Raw genomic sequence first — 20803 nt, forward strand, 5'->3', positions numbered from 1 at the left:
ATCCTAAGTACTGTGGGATAAGGTTATGCCATTCTGTTCCTGTCCATTTCCCCCTTCTTACCCCCTACGCCATCCCTTTTCAGGGATCCCTCTCAAGTCACTGCTCCTACAGCAGGTCCAGGCTCTGTGTGCTTTGGGAGCTGTAGAAGAGTTTTCCCTTCAGCATTAGGGGGAAAGGGGTTTTACTCATGGTATTTCCTGATCCCCAAGTCCAAGGGAGAGTTGAGAGCTGTGTTTGAACAAGTACAACAAATGCATAAGAAGCATCATTGTCACCCTAGTGATGATTCTCACCAAGTTGGATGAATATGACTAGTGTGCTGATCTTCAAAAAGCCTACCTCCATGTGACAATTCTCCCAAGCCATATGAAATTTGAGATTTGTAGTAGTAGGTCAACATCAGGACATAATGCTCCTCTTTGGCCTATTCTCAGCTCCACATGTATTTACTAAATGCATGACTATAGTAGCAGCATATCTCAGAAAAAGAGGCATTAATGTTTTTCCTTACCTGGATGATAGGTTAATGAAGGGAAAGTCCAGAAATCAAGTCCTACATCATGTCCATTTCATGCTATGTCTCTTTGATCATCTGGGTCTGATTTGAACAAAGAAAAGTCAGCATTAAACACACCCAAATGAGTTCATTGGGGTCCTATTGGACTCTGAGTTAAAGGGATTTTATGCTGAATGAGAAATTTCAAGCAATTTGTTGCCTGTTTCTGTCCCTCTGATCTCATCCTTCAACTATAGTCTGTATGCCTGAAGTTGCTTGGTCATATGTCCACTTGCATGTACATTGTCCAGTATGTGAGATTGTGTCTTCATCCTCTTCAAGGCTGGTTGAAGTTGACTTATCTCCTGAATTTTAATCACTGGACAGCCTAGTAAAAGTGCTACCAGCCCTCCTGGTGTTTGTAGAGTAGTGAACACATCAGATCAATGAATGCACCAAGCAGGACCATAATTATAGAAACCTTGGAGAGCACATTTAGGGACATTGAAAGTTCAAGGTTTGTGGACAGAACAGAAAGATTCTCTTCATATCAATGTCCTGGAACTTTGAGCCATTTACAACACATGCTGGACCTTTTGGGCTCAGATCAAGGGCACAGTGGTTCATATACTCTCAGACAATACCACCACAATCTGTTTATGAAAGAAGCAGAGAGGAGCCTGCTTCAACCAGTTCTGTCGTGGAGTGATGAAGTTTTGGCACTTTTGCATCAAGGAAGCCATCATTCCCACAGTTGCACTCTAACTGGGTGCTCAGAATCAGTGGCTGATAATCTTAGCAGGCATTTATCCCAGAATCACAAGCAGTCCATCACCAGGGTTCTGAGGTCCATCTTCAAAGAATGGAGTAGTCTGAAGATTTACCTGTTTAGACCAAAAGGCAGCAAACAGCTATCAGTTTTTGTTCTCGAGCAGATCTCAGTCCAGTCTCTTTAACTGATGCCTTCCATCTGAACTGGGGATTAGCAATGATGTATGCCTTCCCCAAGCCAATCCCACTCATTCCTCAAGTTATTCTCAAACTGAAGTTAGATTATGCCAAACTGATACTCGTTGCATCACTGTGGTAAAGGCAGTGTTAGTTCTCTAACTACCTCAATCTATCTGACCTTCCAGATATCTTCTGCTGTATCCCAACCTACTGATTCAACACCATGGTCAAATTTGGCATCCAGCACTGGGCAATCTGCACCTCACAGTGTGGATGCTGCATGGGTAGGTGAAGAGGAAGGATGCTGTTCAGAAGCAGTCCAGTGACTTTTACTTAATAATAGAAAACATTCCACTGTGTTCATTGATTTGGCCAAGAGGAAACATTTTTTTTGGTTTGGTCACTAGCTCAGAGAATTCAGATGAGTCTAGCCCACATTCAGGACACTTGGGATTACCAGATTACACCTTCAGTCCTCAGGTTTCTGTTTGCTGGTAAGCAGATAGTCAATCTCTGCATTCCATCCTCTGATTCAGTGGAAGTAAATTTTTGCTAACTCTGTGGTAGTTCTTTCCACCTCTGAAGAAAACTTCCATTGTGGGATCTTAACAGTGTACTGGCTGTCCTCCTGGAACCTCTGTTTGAGCCCCTAGCAATTTGTTCTCTATCCCTCCTTTATTAAAAATCGTTGTTTTTACTGCCATAACATCTGCAAGGAGAGTAAGCAAATGGAAGGCGCTAATGGAAGGACCTCCATATATGCAGTATTTCAAAGATAAAGTGACCCTAAGGCCTCACTCAAAAAAAAAAAAATTCTGAAGTGGTTTCACAGTTGGCTATTAACAGAGCAATTTTCTTATTAGTATTCTTTCCTAAGCTATGTTCAAGTCTAGATGAACAGCGGCTTCATATGTTGCGTGTGAGACAATGCTTTGCATTCTATGTAGAGAAGGCTAGACCATCTCATTGATTGCATTGATTCTTTGTCTCCTATGCAGGATGGATGAAGTGTCAGGCAGTCTTCAGACCATTTCCAGGTGAATAACTTCCTGCTTTACCATGGCATATGGAGTGACTCAGACTACAACAATCGCATAGTCTGCAGAAAAGAGTGAGGGGGGATTTGATAGCACCCTTCAACTACCTGAAGGGGGGCTCTAAAGAGGATGGAGCTCGGCTGTTCTCCGTGGTGGCAGATGACAGAACAAGGAGCAATGGTCTCAAGTTGCAGTGGGGGAGACTTAAGCTGGATATTGGGAAACTCTTTTCCACTAGGAGGGTGGTGAAGCACTGGAATGGGTTACCTAGGGAGATAGTGGAATCTCCATCCTTCGAGGTTTTTAAGGTCCGGCTTGACAAAGCCCTGGCTGGGGTGATTTAGTTGGGGTTGGTCCTGCTTTGAGCAGGGGGTTGGACTAGATGACCTCCTGAGGTCTCTTCCAACCCTAATCTATGATTCCTCAGCAATGTTTTGATATTGGATATTTGCAAGGCCACTACATGGCCTTCAGTGCATATTTTTACTAAGTACTATGCTGTTACAACTGCATCTAGATCACATGAAACTTTGGGAAGTTTGGGAAAGTTCTGCAGTTGTTCTTTAAGTAGACTGAGCCCCAAGTCCTTCTTGACTTGTGAGTCAAGTGAGTGGAATAAAAAAAATCTGCAACCACTCAAAGAAAAAACTGTTACCTACTTGTACTTTAACTGGTATGTGGGTGTAGATGTCTAGTCCACGACCCACTCTGTCTCAGTTTGATGTTCAGTGCGAAGGAACTAAGGAAGGTCAGGATGGTGCTGTACTTAAATAGCCGGTGGAGAGCTATGAGGGGCCAGAGCGCCACCCTGACAGGTAGTACTAAGGAAAGGTCACCAGCTTCAGTGTGCTGGGCCCACTGACACACCTGAGTGGAATATGTATCTGCACTCACATTTTGAAGACCAACAGAGAACCATTTTTACCTTCAGTGGCTTTCGAAGAGGTCACCCACCCAGTTTTTGACATTTTAGATACCACTTCAGGAAATCCAGTACCTTTACCAATACTAGATGGACTTTGGGAACCAGATAAATCAATATGGTCAAACCCTTCTTCCTATCAGCCAGTTTCAAAGAAAGCTGACAAGTCATATCAGATTCCTTAGGAAAGATCCTTCTGTTTTCCTCTACACCTTCCTCTTAACTGACTGACTTGTTGCATCAGCTGTGGTCAAATGATCCAAAACTGATCATTTTCCCCTCTTTGATAAGGAGTAAGAGTTAATTCTCTAGGAAGAAAATTGAACATGACTGGCCAATTACTAAGCAGTCATGTCAAGGTACCAATTCCATTTTTGGGGACACTATCTCCCTTTTCACTAAAAAATCTTCCAGAGATCAACAAAACTAGCTAATGCCCTCCTAAAAAGTCAAAACATCATAAAGCATGCACTTAAAGAATCATCTGAGGTATCGGACACTGCATCCGGATCAGTTTCTTCGTTCACTGATCTCTGCAGATGTGTGACTAAGATCTTCCTCTCTGCCTCCGGACACAGCCTAGAACAGAGGATCTTCCTTTTAAGGGTGACTAGTTATGTAGTCAAAACTGATGAAGTTATAGAAAAGACAAAAGAAACTGTTTTCTGCAAGATCACTGGGACGGTTTCAATCCTTTAGTCACCTGGTCCCATGTTTAGATATCGTAAGCATTACTACCCACCTTCCTCTTACTACACTCAAACAGTATCAGCATCAACAACAGTCCTCCTTTGTCTTAGCAGAGGAAGAGAGCCTTTAAACATCAGAGGAGGATGAAGAATTCTTCTGCAGCCTAACATAAGGCAACAAAGACATAGCCAGTTTGACATGAGGTTTGAGATCTGTGAACCAAGCCTGGATCATTCTATCCTTGTCTCAGAATTCCATGAGTCGTAAAAATATCACTTCAAACAGACGAATGTTAGACATAAAGGAAGGCTTATACTATCCAATTTGAATACCTTCCTCCTCAAAAACCTCCCACTCCTCCCTTTCTAGGGGGTCTATCTCACAAGAGGGTACTAAGAACACAAATACAAACTCTGTTACAAGCAGGAGCAATAGAGGGGGTCCTAGAAAAGTTCTGGAACCAAGGGGTTTATTTACAATTTTTTCTGATTCCAAAGAAAAAGGGATTCCCAGACCAATCCTAGAGCTGGACAGTATGTTCGAAGTAATCACCATTTCCCAAAAAAGCCACTAGCCTCTCTAATGTGGTGGTTGAGCCTAGAGAATGCTCTTGGAGTATCATTCTACCTCCCCTACATTCCTGCAATAGCTACATCAAATGCATCCAAGAAGGGATGAGGAAGGGGTATCTCAATCTATTCAAGGTCTCTGGACTCCTTGAGTCACACTTGCACATGAATGTTAGAACTGAAGGCCATCCTTCTGGCTGTCAAGTCATTCCTTCTACAGGTACAGGACAGGGTGGTTCAAGTCACCACAAATATGTCAGCAATGTATTATGTGAACCAACAGGGAGGGGCATGTTCATCTCAGCTTTGCAAGGAGGCAAGAAAGCTATGGAACTGGTGTATTCTACAGTCTCTGATTGCCCTGCACGTAGTGGGAACTCACAAGCAGCTCACGGGCAAGCTGAACAGAGATTAGACTAAGATGCTTGAGTGCTTAGTAAAGGACTCAGTAGTTCAGGACATTTTCAGCCTTTGCAACTTTCTGGACATGGATATTTTTGCACCAGGTTAAATACAAAATTCCTTTGTTTTTGTTCAAGAGAAGGCTTGCATATTCGTGACAGATGCCTTTTTTCTCTGCTGGGGGACCAGTTAACTTTCCTCCTTTCACACTGTTAAAGGTAGTGAAAAAGATCTATCAAACTTAGCCATGCCAGAGCAACTTGCATAATTTTGGCTGAGACCGCAATGGTAGATGCACCTAATTCTTCTTTCCAAGGGGAAATGCAAACTTCTACCAGTAACATCAGCCCTATTGTCCCAGCAGGGAGGGAGAGTTCTTTACCTAGCTCTCCAATTGTTACATCTAACTGCTTTGGGCAATAGGACTTTAACAGATCTAGAAAGATCTTCTTCTGTAGAAGTGCAGCATGTCCTAATTCTAGGAAACAGTCAATTAGAAAATGTTCTGATTTTAAATGGAAGATATGTCTGATAAGGCTATTGATCCAGTATCTGCTCCAATTCAATGTATTTTAGAATATCTAGTACACCTAAAATGTGAGTTTGTCTATTTCTTTGCTTAAGGTCCATCTAGTGGAAATAGCCACCTTTCATAATTCTATTGATGGTGTAATCTATATTTTCACTTGACTGTTTTTAAAAACAGTTTTAGAGGTTTTTTGCTCTTCTATCCATTATTAAGAAATCCAGTTCCTCCATGGTTATCTAAATTTGGCATTAATACATTTTATGACTATATACATTTAGACATCTCTCAAATTGTTCATTGTTTCATCTCTCCATTAAAAAAAGCCTTTATAATAGCAATCTCTTCAGCTAGAAGAATGAGGGCTTTTCTACACTAGCGAGTTTTGTCAATGAAGCTAATGTCGACAAGGAAAAATTGACAAAATAAAGTTGCCAAAGTGTCTACATTTGCTCCCTCTGTCGACAGATCATGTCCACATTTGGGGCACCTTTGTTGACAGTGAGAGCAATGGCCTGTGGATATGTATCCCACAATGCCTGGCAACACCACCTGGCAACACCATCTGTCGCTAGGTGTTGTGGGAATGCAGAAACGAAGCGCCGTGCATCCTGGGATGTGCAAAATATATGGTCATGCACTACTTTGTGTCCCACCCCTCCAATGGTTTCTGGTTTTCTTTCGCACTGTTTTTCCAACCGTCATTCTTTTGTAGTGCCTGCCAGCATCTGCAGTGAGAGGGGATGGATCCTGTACTTCTCTCCTATGCGCTGTTAGCTGTCGTGAGGACATCACGCATGGCAACACAGTTACTCGCAAAGTTAAGAGGATGAATTGCAGGCAGCTGAGTGTGATAGGAATGGCAGCAACTTATCGGTGCTTTGTGCATTCACAGATCAGCTGCATATGGTAGAGCATCCCTTTTGGGCTAGGGAAACAAGCCCTGATTGGTGGGATCACATTGTCATGCAGGTGTGGGATGACTATCAGTGGGTATAGAACTTTAGGATGTGTAAAGCAAACTTCATGGAGCTATTTGCTGAGCTGGCCCCCGACCTGTGGCACAAGGACACCAGATTGAGAAGCGTGTTGCAGTCGCACTGTGGAAGCTGGCGAATCCAGACTGCTACCGGTCAGTCGCAAATCAGTTTGGAGTGGGGAAAGCCCACTGTTAGGGCTGTATTACTCCAAGTGTGAAGGGCAATAAATCGCATCCTGCTGCATAGGACCATGGCTCTGGGAATGTGCATGACATAGTGAATGGTTTTGCAGAGATGGGTTTCCCTAACTGGCGGGGTGATTGATGGTGCACACATTCCAATTTTAGTGCCAGACCACCTTGCCTCTGAATACATCAATCAGAAGGGATACTTCTCCATGGTGTTGCAGGTACATGTGGATGACCAGGGGCGTTTCATGGACATCAGTGCAGGCTGGTCTGGAAAGGTGCATGACGTACGTACCTTCAGGAACAGTGGCCTGTACAGAAAGCTGCAGGCGAGGACTTTCTTTCCAGACCACAAGTTCACGGTGGGGGATGTGGAAATGCCCATAGTAATCCTGGTAGACCCCTCTTACCACTTACAGCCCTGGCCCATGAAACCTTACACAGGGCACCTGGACATCAGCAAGGAGCATTTTAACAGGCTGAGCAGGTGCCGCATGGTAGTCGAATGTGCCTTTGGCCGTTTGAAAGCTCACTGGAGGTGTTTAAATGGCAGGCTAGACCCCCCCAGTAACACGTCTGCTTTGGAGTTGCTTTCCTGTTGCATCCATGTACAATTTTGGGGCCCAAGATCCATGCAACAAAATGCTTTAGAAGCCTGTACCCGAGAGTGAATTGACTGCTATACGCTTTTATACAGAATAAAAATGCTGTACCATTATACCTTAGGCTTTATTTGTTGTTAAAAAGGGTAAAGCCTCACAACTGTTTGTGGCTCCAGCTATCCTTGTGCAAGCTATCAGAGGGGCTGGAGTGATAGGGAAACTCAGGAGTGCTGTGGAGTGAACAGGAATGTGTGGGCATCGGAGTGGGGGGGGGAGATTGGCAAAGAATTGTGCATCTGCTGCAGAGGTGCTTGAACTCGGATCTGCTCAGTCTGCAGCTGTATCAAGGACTTGAGCATCTTTGTCTGATCCTCCATCACTTTTACCATCCGCTCTGTCGCTTGCCTAGCAAAAGCAGCCGTCTCTTTTCTGTCCTGCCTTTCGGCTTCCCAGCACTCTTTCCGTGCCCCGGTCTGTCGCTCATCGCGCTGCAGCACCTCGCAGAACATCTCTCCTTTGCTGCGCCAAGGATTTTTTCTTATCTGCCGCAACCAGTCTGTGGGGATGCGTGATGTGGTCTTCAAGGTCTGTGCTGAACAGAAGAGGGATTGTTTTATTCCAGCAAATGACTGAAACGTTTTAGTAAAACGGACCTTCTGCCGAGAAAGTGATTTCTATGAGCAAGCACACAGCTCTACGAGCACCCCAATCATGGTGAGTTTCAGGAGTGGAAAGGCAGTTGTGCGTATGGACAAAAAGATTATGGTTTGCAGGGCAGTTTTGAAGGGAACTCATTCTAAAATTATCCCACAATTTTTCACAGGTAGCCAACCTGCTGGCTGACATCTCACTGATGAGGGTGACTAGGGAAACCAGGGCTCAGCTTCTGAATGCTTGTGGCTTTCACCCCAGTCTATAGGCAGCTCAGCTATGTGCCACTTTGCTAAATGGCAAGATACAGTTACCTACAATGGGGGGACCTAACAAGGCTGCAATCAAGTACCTCTTGGAAACTTTCTAGAGCCTCTCTCAAGAGGATTCGCTGCAGGTCTCGATGTCCATCGACACCCTGCTTGGCGATGCAGATTAGCTACACACTACTTGCCTCCCACTTTTCAATTCCCTACACAAGCCATAGCAACTTACCCAGAGTCTCATCTGCTTCCTGCTCCACATTGAGCATTTCTAGAGTGGAAAGCTCCTGGCTGCATGCCCCACCAGGTGACCCTGCTGGGAGCACCTCAGCCTCTTCTAGCTTGACTTCTTCATCCACAATTACAGCCTCAGGGTAATTCTGAGTAATTCTCAGGGTAATTCCCCTCTTTCTGCTGCCTGCAAAGTATCCACGGGGCTATCGGTGATGGAGGTGGGGTCACCACCGAGGATAGCATTCAGCTCCTTATAGAAGCGGCAGGTCTTGGCGCACCACCGGAGCGATGGTTCACTTCCCTCACCTTATGGTATGCCTGCCTCAGCTCCTTTATCTTCGCTCTGCACTGCTGCATGTCCTGATCGTAGCCCTTATCGCACAAGCCTCGAGAAATTTGCCCATATGTGTCCTGATTCCTACGGGTCGCTCACAGCTGAGACTGAACAGACTCCTCTCCCCATATACTGATCAGATCCAACAACTCAGTGCTGGTCCAAGCGGGAGCACATTTGGGGCGATAGCCAACCATGCTCACCTGGGAAGCCAGCAAGCAGGAAATGAGATTTAAAAGTCCTGGTGCTTGCAAGGGGAAGGGGCGCGTTGGCTGCAGGGCAGCAGAGTTCAAACTGCTGACCAGAGTGGCAGCAGCATGGGAATTGTGGGATAGTTTCCTGGAGGCCAATAAAATTGGAGGTAAAACCTGTGGTGTCTAGACTGGCTGGCTGTTGACAATAAAGGGACGGGGGGAAAGACAAAAGTCTCTTGCAGGGGGTAGAAGTTTTTTGTCGCCAAAACTGGGGGAGGGGGGTTCTGAAAAAGGTGACCTTGCAGTGTGTACGCTATTGCTGTTTTGTCGCCAAAACCCCAGTTTTTGGCAACAAACTTGCAAGTGTAGACAAGCCCCCAGTTAACTGTAGGCCTTGATGGCTGGCCCTCCTCTTACAATTTTCTGTAAAGACAAGGAGGCACTTAAGCCTCACCCCAGATTTCTCTCTAAACTAATTGATTGGTTAACATGAAAATCAATTTATCTTTCTCTCCCTCCTCAACCTCATGTTGATAAGTGAATCTGGATTGCATTATTTAGATTTTAAAAGCTCCTTATTTTACTGTCTGACTGCGGAATTTAGGATTTTCTCCAAAACTGTTCACTTGCTGTGCTGAAAATTGCAAACACCATGCTTTTTCTGTGCCAACATTGTCTAGATTGGTTATTGAAATTGAGTATTAAAATTATAAGAGATCTTCTCTCTCCAGCACTGGGTCTCAGAACTATCTCTACTAATTGTATTTTAGATATGATGCCCTTATTGAGATATGCAAAGCTGCCACTTTGGGGTTCAGTTCATACTTTCACGAAATTTTATGCTTTTAGATTTATCTGGTAGATCTGATGCTCAGTTTGGCAGGGTGATGTTTCAATCTCTATTTAATTAGGACCTTGTGTCCCTCCATCCTTTGCTGAATATTGCTTGTCAAACTACCCCAAGAGTGAGGCTATGCAGAGGACCTTCAAAGAAGGAATGAAGGTAACCGGAGTTCTTCCAGATGGACGCTGCATTTTCATGCTGTCCACACATCTTCCCCTCTTCCGTAGAGTCCTGAGTAATACCACTGTACTTGGCACTAGCTGTGGGGGGGAACTGAGCAAGTGCTCACACAATGCTCCTTTTTATGGCCACGCCCTTACAACATGCTTGAACACTGAGGGGACTAGGAGGAGGGGCTTGTGGGCACTCACTGGCCGTATTACCAGAAAGTTCCATCAGATGGCACATCACGAAAGTGAATATGCAGAGTTAGTGTCAGAGAAATTGGGTTACAAGTGAGTAACCTTCATGTATAACAACAACAAAAAGACACAAAGAAAGTGCCTTCAGAATAAATGTTATGGGAATTGAAAGAAATTGCAATTTGGGGAGCAGTAAACTGGATGTTTGACAGATGACTCTACTGACCTGAACAGGCTTTATCTTCACTGACTTCTAAAAGTAAACCATTGAATCTGGCTAATGTTTAAATGGATGACTGAGAACTGTTACTGTTCTAGACTTGTTGCTGCTTTGTGATAGTAATGGTTAATTATTTTGTCTTGCCTATGGACAATGTGAAGTGTTCTGAGATCCGCTTTTGGTCTTTGAATGAAAATTACGATATCTAGCCCATGATCTTGGTTAGTCTGAAATAAGACAAGATTAGGATGGAAAAGTTCATGGGTAATCATGTGCACCAAACTGTTAACTTGAGAAACATCTTTGAGATGGGAAAGAATTGCAGTCTGCCTTGATAGGAGGGATCTCAGATAGTGCTGATCCAAAACTGGCAAAACTTTCAAAAATGTAATGAGAAAATTCTTAGTAGGCCTCTGTCAAAATGTTGACCAGCTCTAGTCTCTGAGCAGGACTTGGATGGCACTGAAATCCTGTGAAGTCGGGGAGATGAGTTGTTGAATCTGGCTACAAATGCTTTCCTTCCCTGGCATAACTGGGGTCTGAGCAAGGCTGCCTGGAAAACACTAATGAAAATGCTCATTGACTAAAGCAGCTACAAATGTGCTGTCAACACTTTCATATGTGGATTTTGCTCAGTCTCTTGTCTGTATTCATATGATGTGGTTCAGGCCCATCAGCCCCCAAGTCTAGAAAAGGAAGGCAAATTTTAAAGGCTCCCCTCTCCAGCCGCCAGAACAGTGCAAGAATCAGTGCAAAATGAGCACAGCCAAAGAGCCCTCTGGTTCTGCAAATTGGAAGTATGTGTATGGGGCCTTCAGTATATCTTACCTTGAGAGACGGGGAAACTGGAATCAAATATCTTTTTTGGCACTTAAATGGGAATAAGTAGACGTAATATAATTAAGTATAATCTGTAAAGATTGGGTTGTAATCAGTTTTGTTAAATATTTTCTAGAGCTCTAAGTTTTTGGAAAGAACCGTACTTGCACACTTTAAAAATAAAGGCTAACTTTAAAATGTGTATATTCTAGGACGTGGTATTTATTCCAATGTGTTGGGATTTCTTGGTGGTGTTTCCTGGGCGATGCTGGTAGCAAGAACATGTCAGCTCTATCCAAATGCATTGGCATCTACTCTTGTTCACAAATTCTTCCTAATTTTTTCAAAATGGTAAGTTTTTAAACACTTCTCATAGCCCCCCCCTCCAAAATTAGCTAAGCATTGTCTTGTCAAACTAGTTCTACACTTAACTAGACTTAAGCTAAATTGTCTTCATTTTGTGTAATTTTAAAGAAAAATTACTTTACATGGACAAAACTATACGTGATAGTCATTCTTTGGTCTCTTGTACAGGGAATGGCCAAATCCTGTGTTGCTCAAACAACCTGAAGATAGCAATCTAAATTTGCCAGTCTGGGACCCTAGGGTATGTAGATTTCTTTTCTTAATTTATAATCACTTTAAACACACTAATGGAACCATTCTAATGCCATAGGTAAACCCATCTGACCGATATCATCTAATGCCCATAATCACGCCAGCCTATCCGCAGCAGAACTCTACGTATAATGTGTCTACTTCAACACGAGCAGTAATGGTAGAGGAGTTCAAGCAAGGTAATGCATTTCAAACCTCTCCATACTTTTTACATGATCTAAAAATGAGCCAAAATAAATAGATGCCAAGTAAAAATTTTCTTCCTTTAGAAGAAAACACATTTATATGCTGTGAGGACCAATCCGGCACTGGCAGGAGGATGGAACAGATGAACTACATCTCTTCTGTTTCTCATTTCTAGGAATCAGTTTGGACTAGCATGGTGATGCAGGGTCAACTTTCCAAAGTGTATTGAGATTACAGTAGTAGGTGACCCAGTTCTGTGTAGTGGCAGGAATTCCCATTTGTTCTATCCTTTAGTTAACCGCGCAGGATGATGATGATTCCTAGCTTTCATATAGCTTTTTTCATACATAGATCTCAAAGGACTTGGTATCCAAGATCTGGGTAGAAATTTAATATGCTTACCTGGTCAGGTTAACTGTCTACAAAAATCAAACATAGCAATTTTTTTTTTTTAAAAAAAAAACATAGGTCTTGCTGTCACAGATGAAATTCTCCAAGGAAAATCAGACTGGCCAAAACTCCTTGAACCCCCGATCTTTTTTCAGAAGTACAAGTATGTATGAATCCATTGTCTGTCTGTCTGAAATATTTTGAACTACAATGCAATTGGAATAAATTTTTTGCTCTCTGATTTTAAAAAAAGGAAAAAATTTCAGGTTAGTACAACTACCATAACTTGCTGTTTGCTTATAGGGACTTCATTTTCTCCCATCCCTATTCTACCTAGTGAATTAGAATGCAGTAAAAGTAAAATGCACACTACTCTTCAGTAAGAAAACCTGTAACTTTTATACTATGCAGAAATGTTTTCAGTACCTCTAAATGTGGCTTGAAAATAGCTTGAAGAAAAGGGAATTGGAAGAGGCTTATTTCCATTTAGGCTGAAATAGCTGAACCATTACCCCAAATTTATCCTAAACATATGAGGAAGCATACTTAGCTCACCCTAAAGAGCATAATTCCTAGTTTGTCTAGTCTTATGGTGGCATGCAGAGTACAGGCACTACACGTGTAGCTACATGTGGCAGTGAAGGGCTCCAGCAGCGGGGACACTATGCAGCTAAAAATAGTAGTGTAGATGTGGGAAACACTGCATGGGTGTGGGAGCCATGTAGGGTGTATACCCTGGGGCTTCAGGTGTGTTAGAACACTTACTCTAATAAGCCATACCCACGCTAGCAGGGCATGCGGTGTCTGTACATATGTACAGGTATGTATTTATGTCTTTACATATCTCCATAAGTGTGTAGATATACCCCTAGACACATTAGTGCCGATCCCAAAGGAAGAAAGCATTCTTGTTCTACGTAACTAGAGTTCTTTTAAGAGCCATCCTAGAAGAGTTAAAATATTCCATTGGTTTGGAGAGATTAAACTTTCAAACTGCATTAGTGTTTTAGGATTGCTCCTTCGTTAAAATATAGTATAATGCTAGATGATGGGTGGTTAAGCAGTTAGATATAATAATACATTAATGAACTAATACAAGAGTAAATTGCATGTATATGTTTTTGGTTCAGTGGAATGTGATCTTTCTATCTGTTTTCAGTTACACAGCTACCCAGCGTAGATTTATTCTTCATAGTTCTGGGAAAGTATGATCCATGACTTTTCATGTCAAGAAGTCTTGGAATTGTTGCAGTGAGTTTTCTATTCTGAGTTTGGCAACTAAACTTTCTGATCCCAGAGACAGGCTAAATATTTTAATGTTTTTCAGGCATTATATTGTGTTGACTGCTAGTGCCTCTACTGAAGAGAATCATTTAGAATGGTAAGTCATTCTTAAATATGGGTTTATTCTTTCACTTGAAACATGGTTTAGAGTTGGATTTTCTTCATGTATTGGAGAAAATGGTGGAGCACTAAACTCTTCTTTGTTTAAAACTATTCAACTTGGAATTAACTACTGTAGTGTATTTGAACACAAAGGTGTAGGTGCTAAATGTTAAAAAGCTTTTGTCAAGGTTCCTTCCCCACTCTGAACTCTAGGGTACAGATGTGGGGATCTGCATGAAACCCCCCCTAAGCTTATTTTTACCAGCTTAGGTTAAAACTTCCCCAAGGTACAAACTATTTTACCTTTTGCCCCTGGACTTTATTGCTGCCACCACCAAGCGTCTAATAAATATATAACAGGGAAAGAGCCTGCTTAGAAACGTCTTTCCCTCCCCTCCCCCCCCGAATCCTCCCAAACCCTACACCCCCTTTCCTGGGGAAGGCTTGATAAAAATCCTCACCAATTTGCATAGGTGAACACAGGCCCAAACCTGTGGATCATAAAAACAATGAAAAAGCAATCAGATTCTTAAAAAGAATTTTAATTGAAGAAAAAGTAAAAGAATCACCTCTGTAAAATCAGGGTGGTAAATACCTTACAGGGTAATCAGATTAAAAACATAGAGAATCCCTCTAGGCAAAACCTTTAAGTGACAAAAAGACACACAAACAGGAATATACATTCCATTCAGCACAAAACAGAATCTAACGCATATCTAACTAGATTGCTTATTAACCCTTTTACGGGAGTTCTGACCTGCATTCCTGCTCTGGTCCCGGAAAAAGCATCACACAGACAGAGAGAACCTTTGTTTCTCCCCCCCCCTCCAGCTTTGAAAGTATCTTGTCTCCTCATTGGTCATTTTGGTCAGGTGCCAGCAAGGTTATCCTAGCTTCTTAACCCTTTACAGGTGAAAGGGTTTTTCCTCTGGCCAGGAGGGATTTAAAGGTGGTTACCCCTCCCTTTATATTTATGACAGCTTTCTATAATTCTCTTGGAAAACTTAGATAAGTGTTAAACCTCCAACCTTCTGGGGTGGTTTCTCAAAACACCACAAGCAATGATAAGCACTAGTAAGATTAAACAATATCTGCAGTTTAAGTGCTGCCCGACTGGCAGTATGCAAGAGGAAGACATGCTATCAGCACCAGGTAACTTGCAATTAAAGCACACAGTTGAGAGCAATAATGCATCAAGTGACCAATTTAATCATAAAACTAACCATTTTTAATATAGGTGGTGGTAAATTTTGGCTGATCAGTATTGGTGGCCTGTGCAGAAGTTTGAGGGATTTGAAAGATGATAAAGGATTGGGACATAAGTGATATGTGAAAGCATACAAGGAAAAATGTTCTTGAGTGTTTTTCTGTTTTTGTTTTTTGGCCCTGGGTAAACCTTGCTCCTGTCTGAAAATCTTCATTGGTAATGGTGACTCTGAAGTAAGTGGGGGGTGTTTGGTGGTGGTGTCCTCTTATGTTATGCAGCTGTATAGTCACTACTATGAAATTGGCTCTTCAAATCATATCTTTCCAAATGCAAGATTTCTCCTAATTACTTTCTTCTGAATTGTAAGTGTATGCTGCGGTTTACAAGTAAGCTTCAGTTTCAAAAATAACTTTTCAGTAGTTATAGTATCAACATATTACATGATTTGTTCTTATAGGGACTTGTGTTTCAATAATCAACCATTTCTCTGAAATCTAGATGTGGGATCACACTTCTGAGGCTGAGAATTTAAACATCAACATGGTGATAAAGACTTTTTCCTATATTAGCCATAAGCCAACAGCTTTGCTTTTAGCACTGACTGGAAAGGAGTTTGATCTGAAGGCAGTCAGGATTCAAAAACAGTTGTATAGCAATAAGCTTTTAATAGGCTGCAGAACACTAGCAGCTTTAAACTAATCTGCAGGACTCCTTGTGAGAGCACTATATCAGAATAGCAATTCAAGAAAAAAGTGGTTGGCACCATTTGCTATATTCTAACCTATTTCTATTTGTTCTAATGAAGTGTGGTTATGATCGTTTATTTACCTTATGTGTAGCAACACCAGGTAATAGGGTACATATTTCAGAATATCCTCCTCTTTGTTATGTAACTAACAACCCAAATGTGCTCATTTCAATCAAACAATATCATATTAAATATCAAACATTTTTAAGGCCAAAACTATGTATTATGTCACAATAGCCTGTTAAGCATTAATTTTTGTTTGTTTCTGAAATGAAGTGCTTAACTGTGTTAAGGCTGCATGTAACAGTTAATGGGGGCACCCTGCTAGAAACTCCATAGTTAGGGTTCTGTTTTAAAATGGAGCATAAATCTCTGCTGCTGCTCTAAAAAGTGGCTTTTTGATACAAAACTGCTTTTTAGGCCCTTTGATTTTTCTGTGCAGCCTTGGCTTTTTCTCATTTTAATAGGAAGGATATGAAATTTGGGTCTTGTTTTCCTTGGCGGTCTGATCATCCACTAAAAAAGAACAGGAGCTTTCTCTTTATAAAATGTATGTATGTTCGCATGCACACACAGCGAAACAGTACAGTACGTAGCACTATTCATTCATTCACTCACAGATGCTGCTCCCCCAACCTTCCCTTCACACACTCCTCTACCAAATGTCCCTGTCCTAGTTGTGTGTTTTGATGCACTGGGAGGGGATAACTCGGAGGTGATGAAAGGCTGGCATCTGTAGGGGACAGAGTTAAGTTTGTAGTGTAAGTAGTTGTGGTAATAAGGGGTCTGGGTATAAAAGAGGACATGTACTGTTGAGTTGGCTTATCCATTTCTCTGTTTTTGTGGATTTGAGTCAGGTCTGAGTGTAGCAACCCTAACTGTTGCACATTTTGTGTGTGTGTGTGTGTGTGTGTTAATGCAGGCAGGAGTAACCTACAACACGCTGTATAAATGCAGTTAACATATGTTTGTCACAGTTTCAATAAAATATTGTTTTAACTGAACTAATAGTTGTCTCACATGGCTACTCAAGGGCAAAATCCATCTGTAAAATATGGCTGTTCTGAGGATAATAACTTGTGCTGTGTTGATTAACAATATAACTGATTGTTTCACTGTATTTTTGGTTCAATTTGAAAAATGTTCAAGCCCAAATAACCAAATCTAACCAAAAATCTATAGCCTATAGACAAACAATGCAATATAAAAAGGAGACATTACATACCCACCTTTCAGGAAGCAATTCTTACCTTGAAGCATGTTCACCTTATGCAGTAAGTGTGAGTTGAAGAAGCACCTCCAAAATTACCTCCATTTATATCATGACTGTTTACAAGTTTTTTAAAAGCACTTTATATGTCACCTACAATCCAGCCCACCAGTTCCTTAACATGTTGTTGTTCTGTACCTTTCATTATCTCTGTTTTGGAAACCACATTCCAAACCAGTTGGACTTAGAACAGATTAGGATTTACCTCTAGGACACACCATTGGTGTATTTTGGCTTTGACAGGCTTCTTATTTTCTAATGCCAAAACTGACTTCAGCTTTGCAGTGTTGTGGGATATTTGACATGGGTGAATAGAATTGTGGGAAGAGTATAATACATCCAATTAATATAACTTCCCAATGCCTATACATATTCTATTAACACTGAGTACATAATACCAATTAATGTAATGTATACTGTGCCTAACATATATGTATTGGCTAACAACTATTACCATACACTTAGGGAGTTTCTTTTGACATGATCTATGTATATTTTTAATTATAGCATGATTGATATCTAATTTATGTTAGTTCTAATGTATGATGAAACAATTATTTATGTACAATAACAAATTCTAACAACAAGGAAATAAATATATATACTTTAAAATCACTCTTTATGTAATAAAGGAACATAAGGACAAGAAAAAGACCAAACTTGTCCTTAACACTTTACCTGATACCATGAATTTAATTCAGTTTGTGACTTCTTAAACTTACTGGTTCATGCAATAGTTATGCTGAAGTATTAAAGAGAGAGGGGAAATTAGTCAGTTTGTCATTTGACATCACTTTCTGTACAGGCTTTCTTTCTTTTTGTTTGTTCCACACTGCCATAGGAGTTTTTAAATTTTATTTTCCTAGTCAAACAATTTTCAGGTGGGTTCAGGGGTCAATACAGTACCTGAATTCTTTGAAATGTATGGAATTGACTAGAAATTTTTTTTTAAACTGGCTTCAAGTTAACAGTATTCCTTTAAGTAACTGAGGAAAACTGCTACTGTTCAGGTCTTCAACATAATGTTAAGTGTGTTCCAGAATAACTTGGGTTATTCTGCCCTTATCCTGCTTACAGACTTTGCTCTTGGTTTGGATAGGAAGACATTCTTCCTACAAAAAGAAAAGGAGTACTTGTGGCACCTTAGAGACTAACCAATTTATTTGAGCATGAGCTTTTGTGAGCTACAGCTAAGCTCATGCTCAAATAAATTGGTTAGTCTCTAAGGTGCCACAAGTACTCCTTTTCTTCTTGCGAATACAGACTAACACGGCTGTTACTCTGAAACCATTCTTCCTACGCTTTCACAAGGACAGACAGCTGGAGCGAATTGGGAAAATGCCAACAAAACAGTTTGTTGGTGAAAACTAAACATTTTGGTTAGATTTAGGCAAGGTTCTGATGGGACCCAGGAGAAGCTCCGACAGAACCCAAGTATACCACTTCTTTCCCTTTTACAGAGAATTCTGCATTTTTTGCTTACCTTCCAAATCAGAACAAGATCAAATTTCAAAATGTCTAAATACTCCAGAAGCAGAACTATCTTTCTCTACTTAGCTCTAGCAAGAACTCTGCTCTTCCAGCTAAAAAGCTCTGAAGTGCAGTTCTCAAAACACAATCCTCCCGTGACCTCTTGAGCTACAAACTAAGGTACCTTTCCAAGCATAGTTTGCTTCAAACTGACTTTTCTGCCTACCTGCGATCCAACCAAACAGTGTTAAACTTGCAACCTAGGATCTTGATCCCACAACCCCTTGATGGCTAGAATGGTAAGGGCCGTATTTAACTCCTTTAGAGGATAATGGTTATCATGAACTTGTCACGAGGTTTTCAATCATGTAAAGCAATATTTATTGTCTAAAGGGAACTTCCTCCAGTCCTAATTAAAGTGAACATACATCTTGAGAGATCCAGCCTTGGGTTGCTATATTTAAATCCTACTAAGCTCCCTGTCATGTTGGGTTGATTGGACTGGTATTTTACGCTTTTTAAATTCTAACTGGTAGTTCAAACTATTGTATTGTGCCTGATTCATTAAAACCAAACTAACCTAACACCTGATGTTTTTATTAGGGTTGGTCTAGTTGAATCTAAAATTCGTGTACTCGTTGGGAACTTGGAGAGAAATGAATTTATAAACCTTGCACATGTTAATCCTCAGTCTTTCCCTGGCAACAAGGAACATTGCAAAGAGTAAGTTAAGTTTTTTTTTTTCTTTTCTTTCTTTTTTTTTTTAAAGTTTAAGAATGTGGTAGTTTGGTCCCTGTTAAAATTAAATTGAAATCTGCTAGTCTTCAGTCATTGTAGATATCTTGCAAGAATGCATGTGGAGGTATTTCAAGCTAATCAAACATTGTTTCACAGCTGTGTATCTTCAAGAAAAGGCAATCTGAACATGTCATAACATTTAAGAATGAGTGAAATATTGTACCTCTGACTAGTATACCAAAACACATAAGTACTAAAATGCAGATTTAATCTGCAACTCTATAATAATGAACAGGTAAATGATGGAGATTATTTTGTTTAATCCAGTTCCTGAAGTTAAATTGGGAACATCCAAATAGAACTGACATTGACACACAAATGAGACACATCAGTGATTTTTTTTATTATTGTTTTTAAAGGAGCAACTATGTATCCATGTGGTTCCTTGGAATAATTTTTAGGAAAATGGAAAATGCAGAAAGTGTTAACATTGACTTAACGTATGATATACAATCATTCACAGATACAGGTAAGCTTATATTTCACTTTAGTCTTGGTATGGTTTTTAGTTTGACTCTTACAAGATGATCTAAATAGCTAATATAATCAATAAACTCTTCCTCCTCCAGGATAGTTATGGTGAAGGTCTAGGCACAGAGCATGTGGAGGCTTAATTTTAAAATAGTAAACTTTCTATTTTGCCCACAAAACAGATATCTATCTTGGATGTATACCTGCTATAGCCATACAATAAGTAAGAAGGTGCATTCCTTGTCAGATACACAAACCATATGAGGAACATGGTGAAGACCTGAATTGAAGCACTCTATAGCCTCTTACACTAAAGAGTTCTGCTAGACTTGTAAAAATGACACTATTTACATCCATCATATTTTTTTATTTTATTTTTTTTAGTGGCAGAAAAATCAGTAACATCAGCGCTACCTGTAAAACAATTAAAATACACATTCTGTCCATGTACCAGAGTGGGTAATGAGGGAAGACCTAAAACTTAAGCAGCACAGTAGATGTGTGAACCTCTTCTCTGGCATAGTGGGCACAGCTGGCTCAGTGAAGTTAACTATGCACTTGCTAGGCCAAAGGCAGCAAAGCTGGTGCCAGTGACTTGAAATAGGTGCCTCTGAATCATATGTATGGAAGTCAAAAAGGGGCATGAAGTTTGGGAACCCATACTTAAGACCATGAGAACAGTCTTGTTGTATGTAACTTGTAATAGGAATTGTCAAGAGTAGCAACCAAGAACTTAGAACCCAAAATTTCTATACTATTGATAGTTCAGAACTAACTCCCATCTGAGTCTGAAAACTAGATTGAACATCTGAAAACCTATTGTCATGGACACTTCTACATTGGTAGGGGCATGAATGCTCTTCTCCAGATTTGAGCACGGAGTTATTCTAATGTTACAAACACACAACTTTTCTTACTAGCTACCTTGAGAATCAGGTTATAAACTCTTCCTTTCTTTCATTTCTGATGTGTTG

At 40.9% G+C, this 20803-nt stretch overlaps 1 protein-coding gene across 1 annotated transcript in view; it reads left to right on the forward strand.

Annotated features, from left to right (window-relative positions):
* The window catches only part of PAPOLG (poly(A) polymerase gamma), a 78686-nt gene that overhangs the window by 23414 nt on the left and 34469 nt on the right, over positions 1-20803 (forward strand). The window contains exons 9-15 of the mRNA XM_073335310.1: positions 11498-11636; positions 11820-11892; positions 11962-12082; positions 12558-12642; positions 13807-13860; positions 19164-19283; positions 19718-19827. Of these exons, the coding sequence (XP_073191411.1) occupies positions 11498-11636; positions 11820-11892; positions 11962-12082; positions 12558-12642; positions 13807-13860; positions 19164-19283; positions 19718-19827 (702 nt within the window). The remainder of the gene's footprint in view (positions 1-11497; positions 11637-11819; positions 11893-11961; positions 12083-12557; positions 12643-13806; positions 13861-19163; positions 19284-19717; positions 19828-20803) is intronic.

Source organism: Lepidochelys kempii, chromosome 3, assembly GCF_965140265.1.
Source record: "Lepidochelys kempii isolate rLepKem1 chromosome 3, rLepKem1.hap2, whole genome shotgun sequence".
Lineage (NCBI taxonomy): Eukaryota > Metazoa > Chordata > Testudines > Cheloniidae > Lepidochelys > Lepidochelys kempii.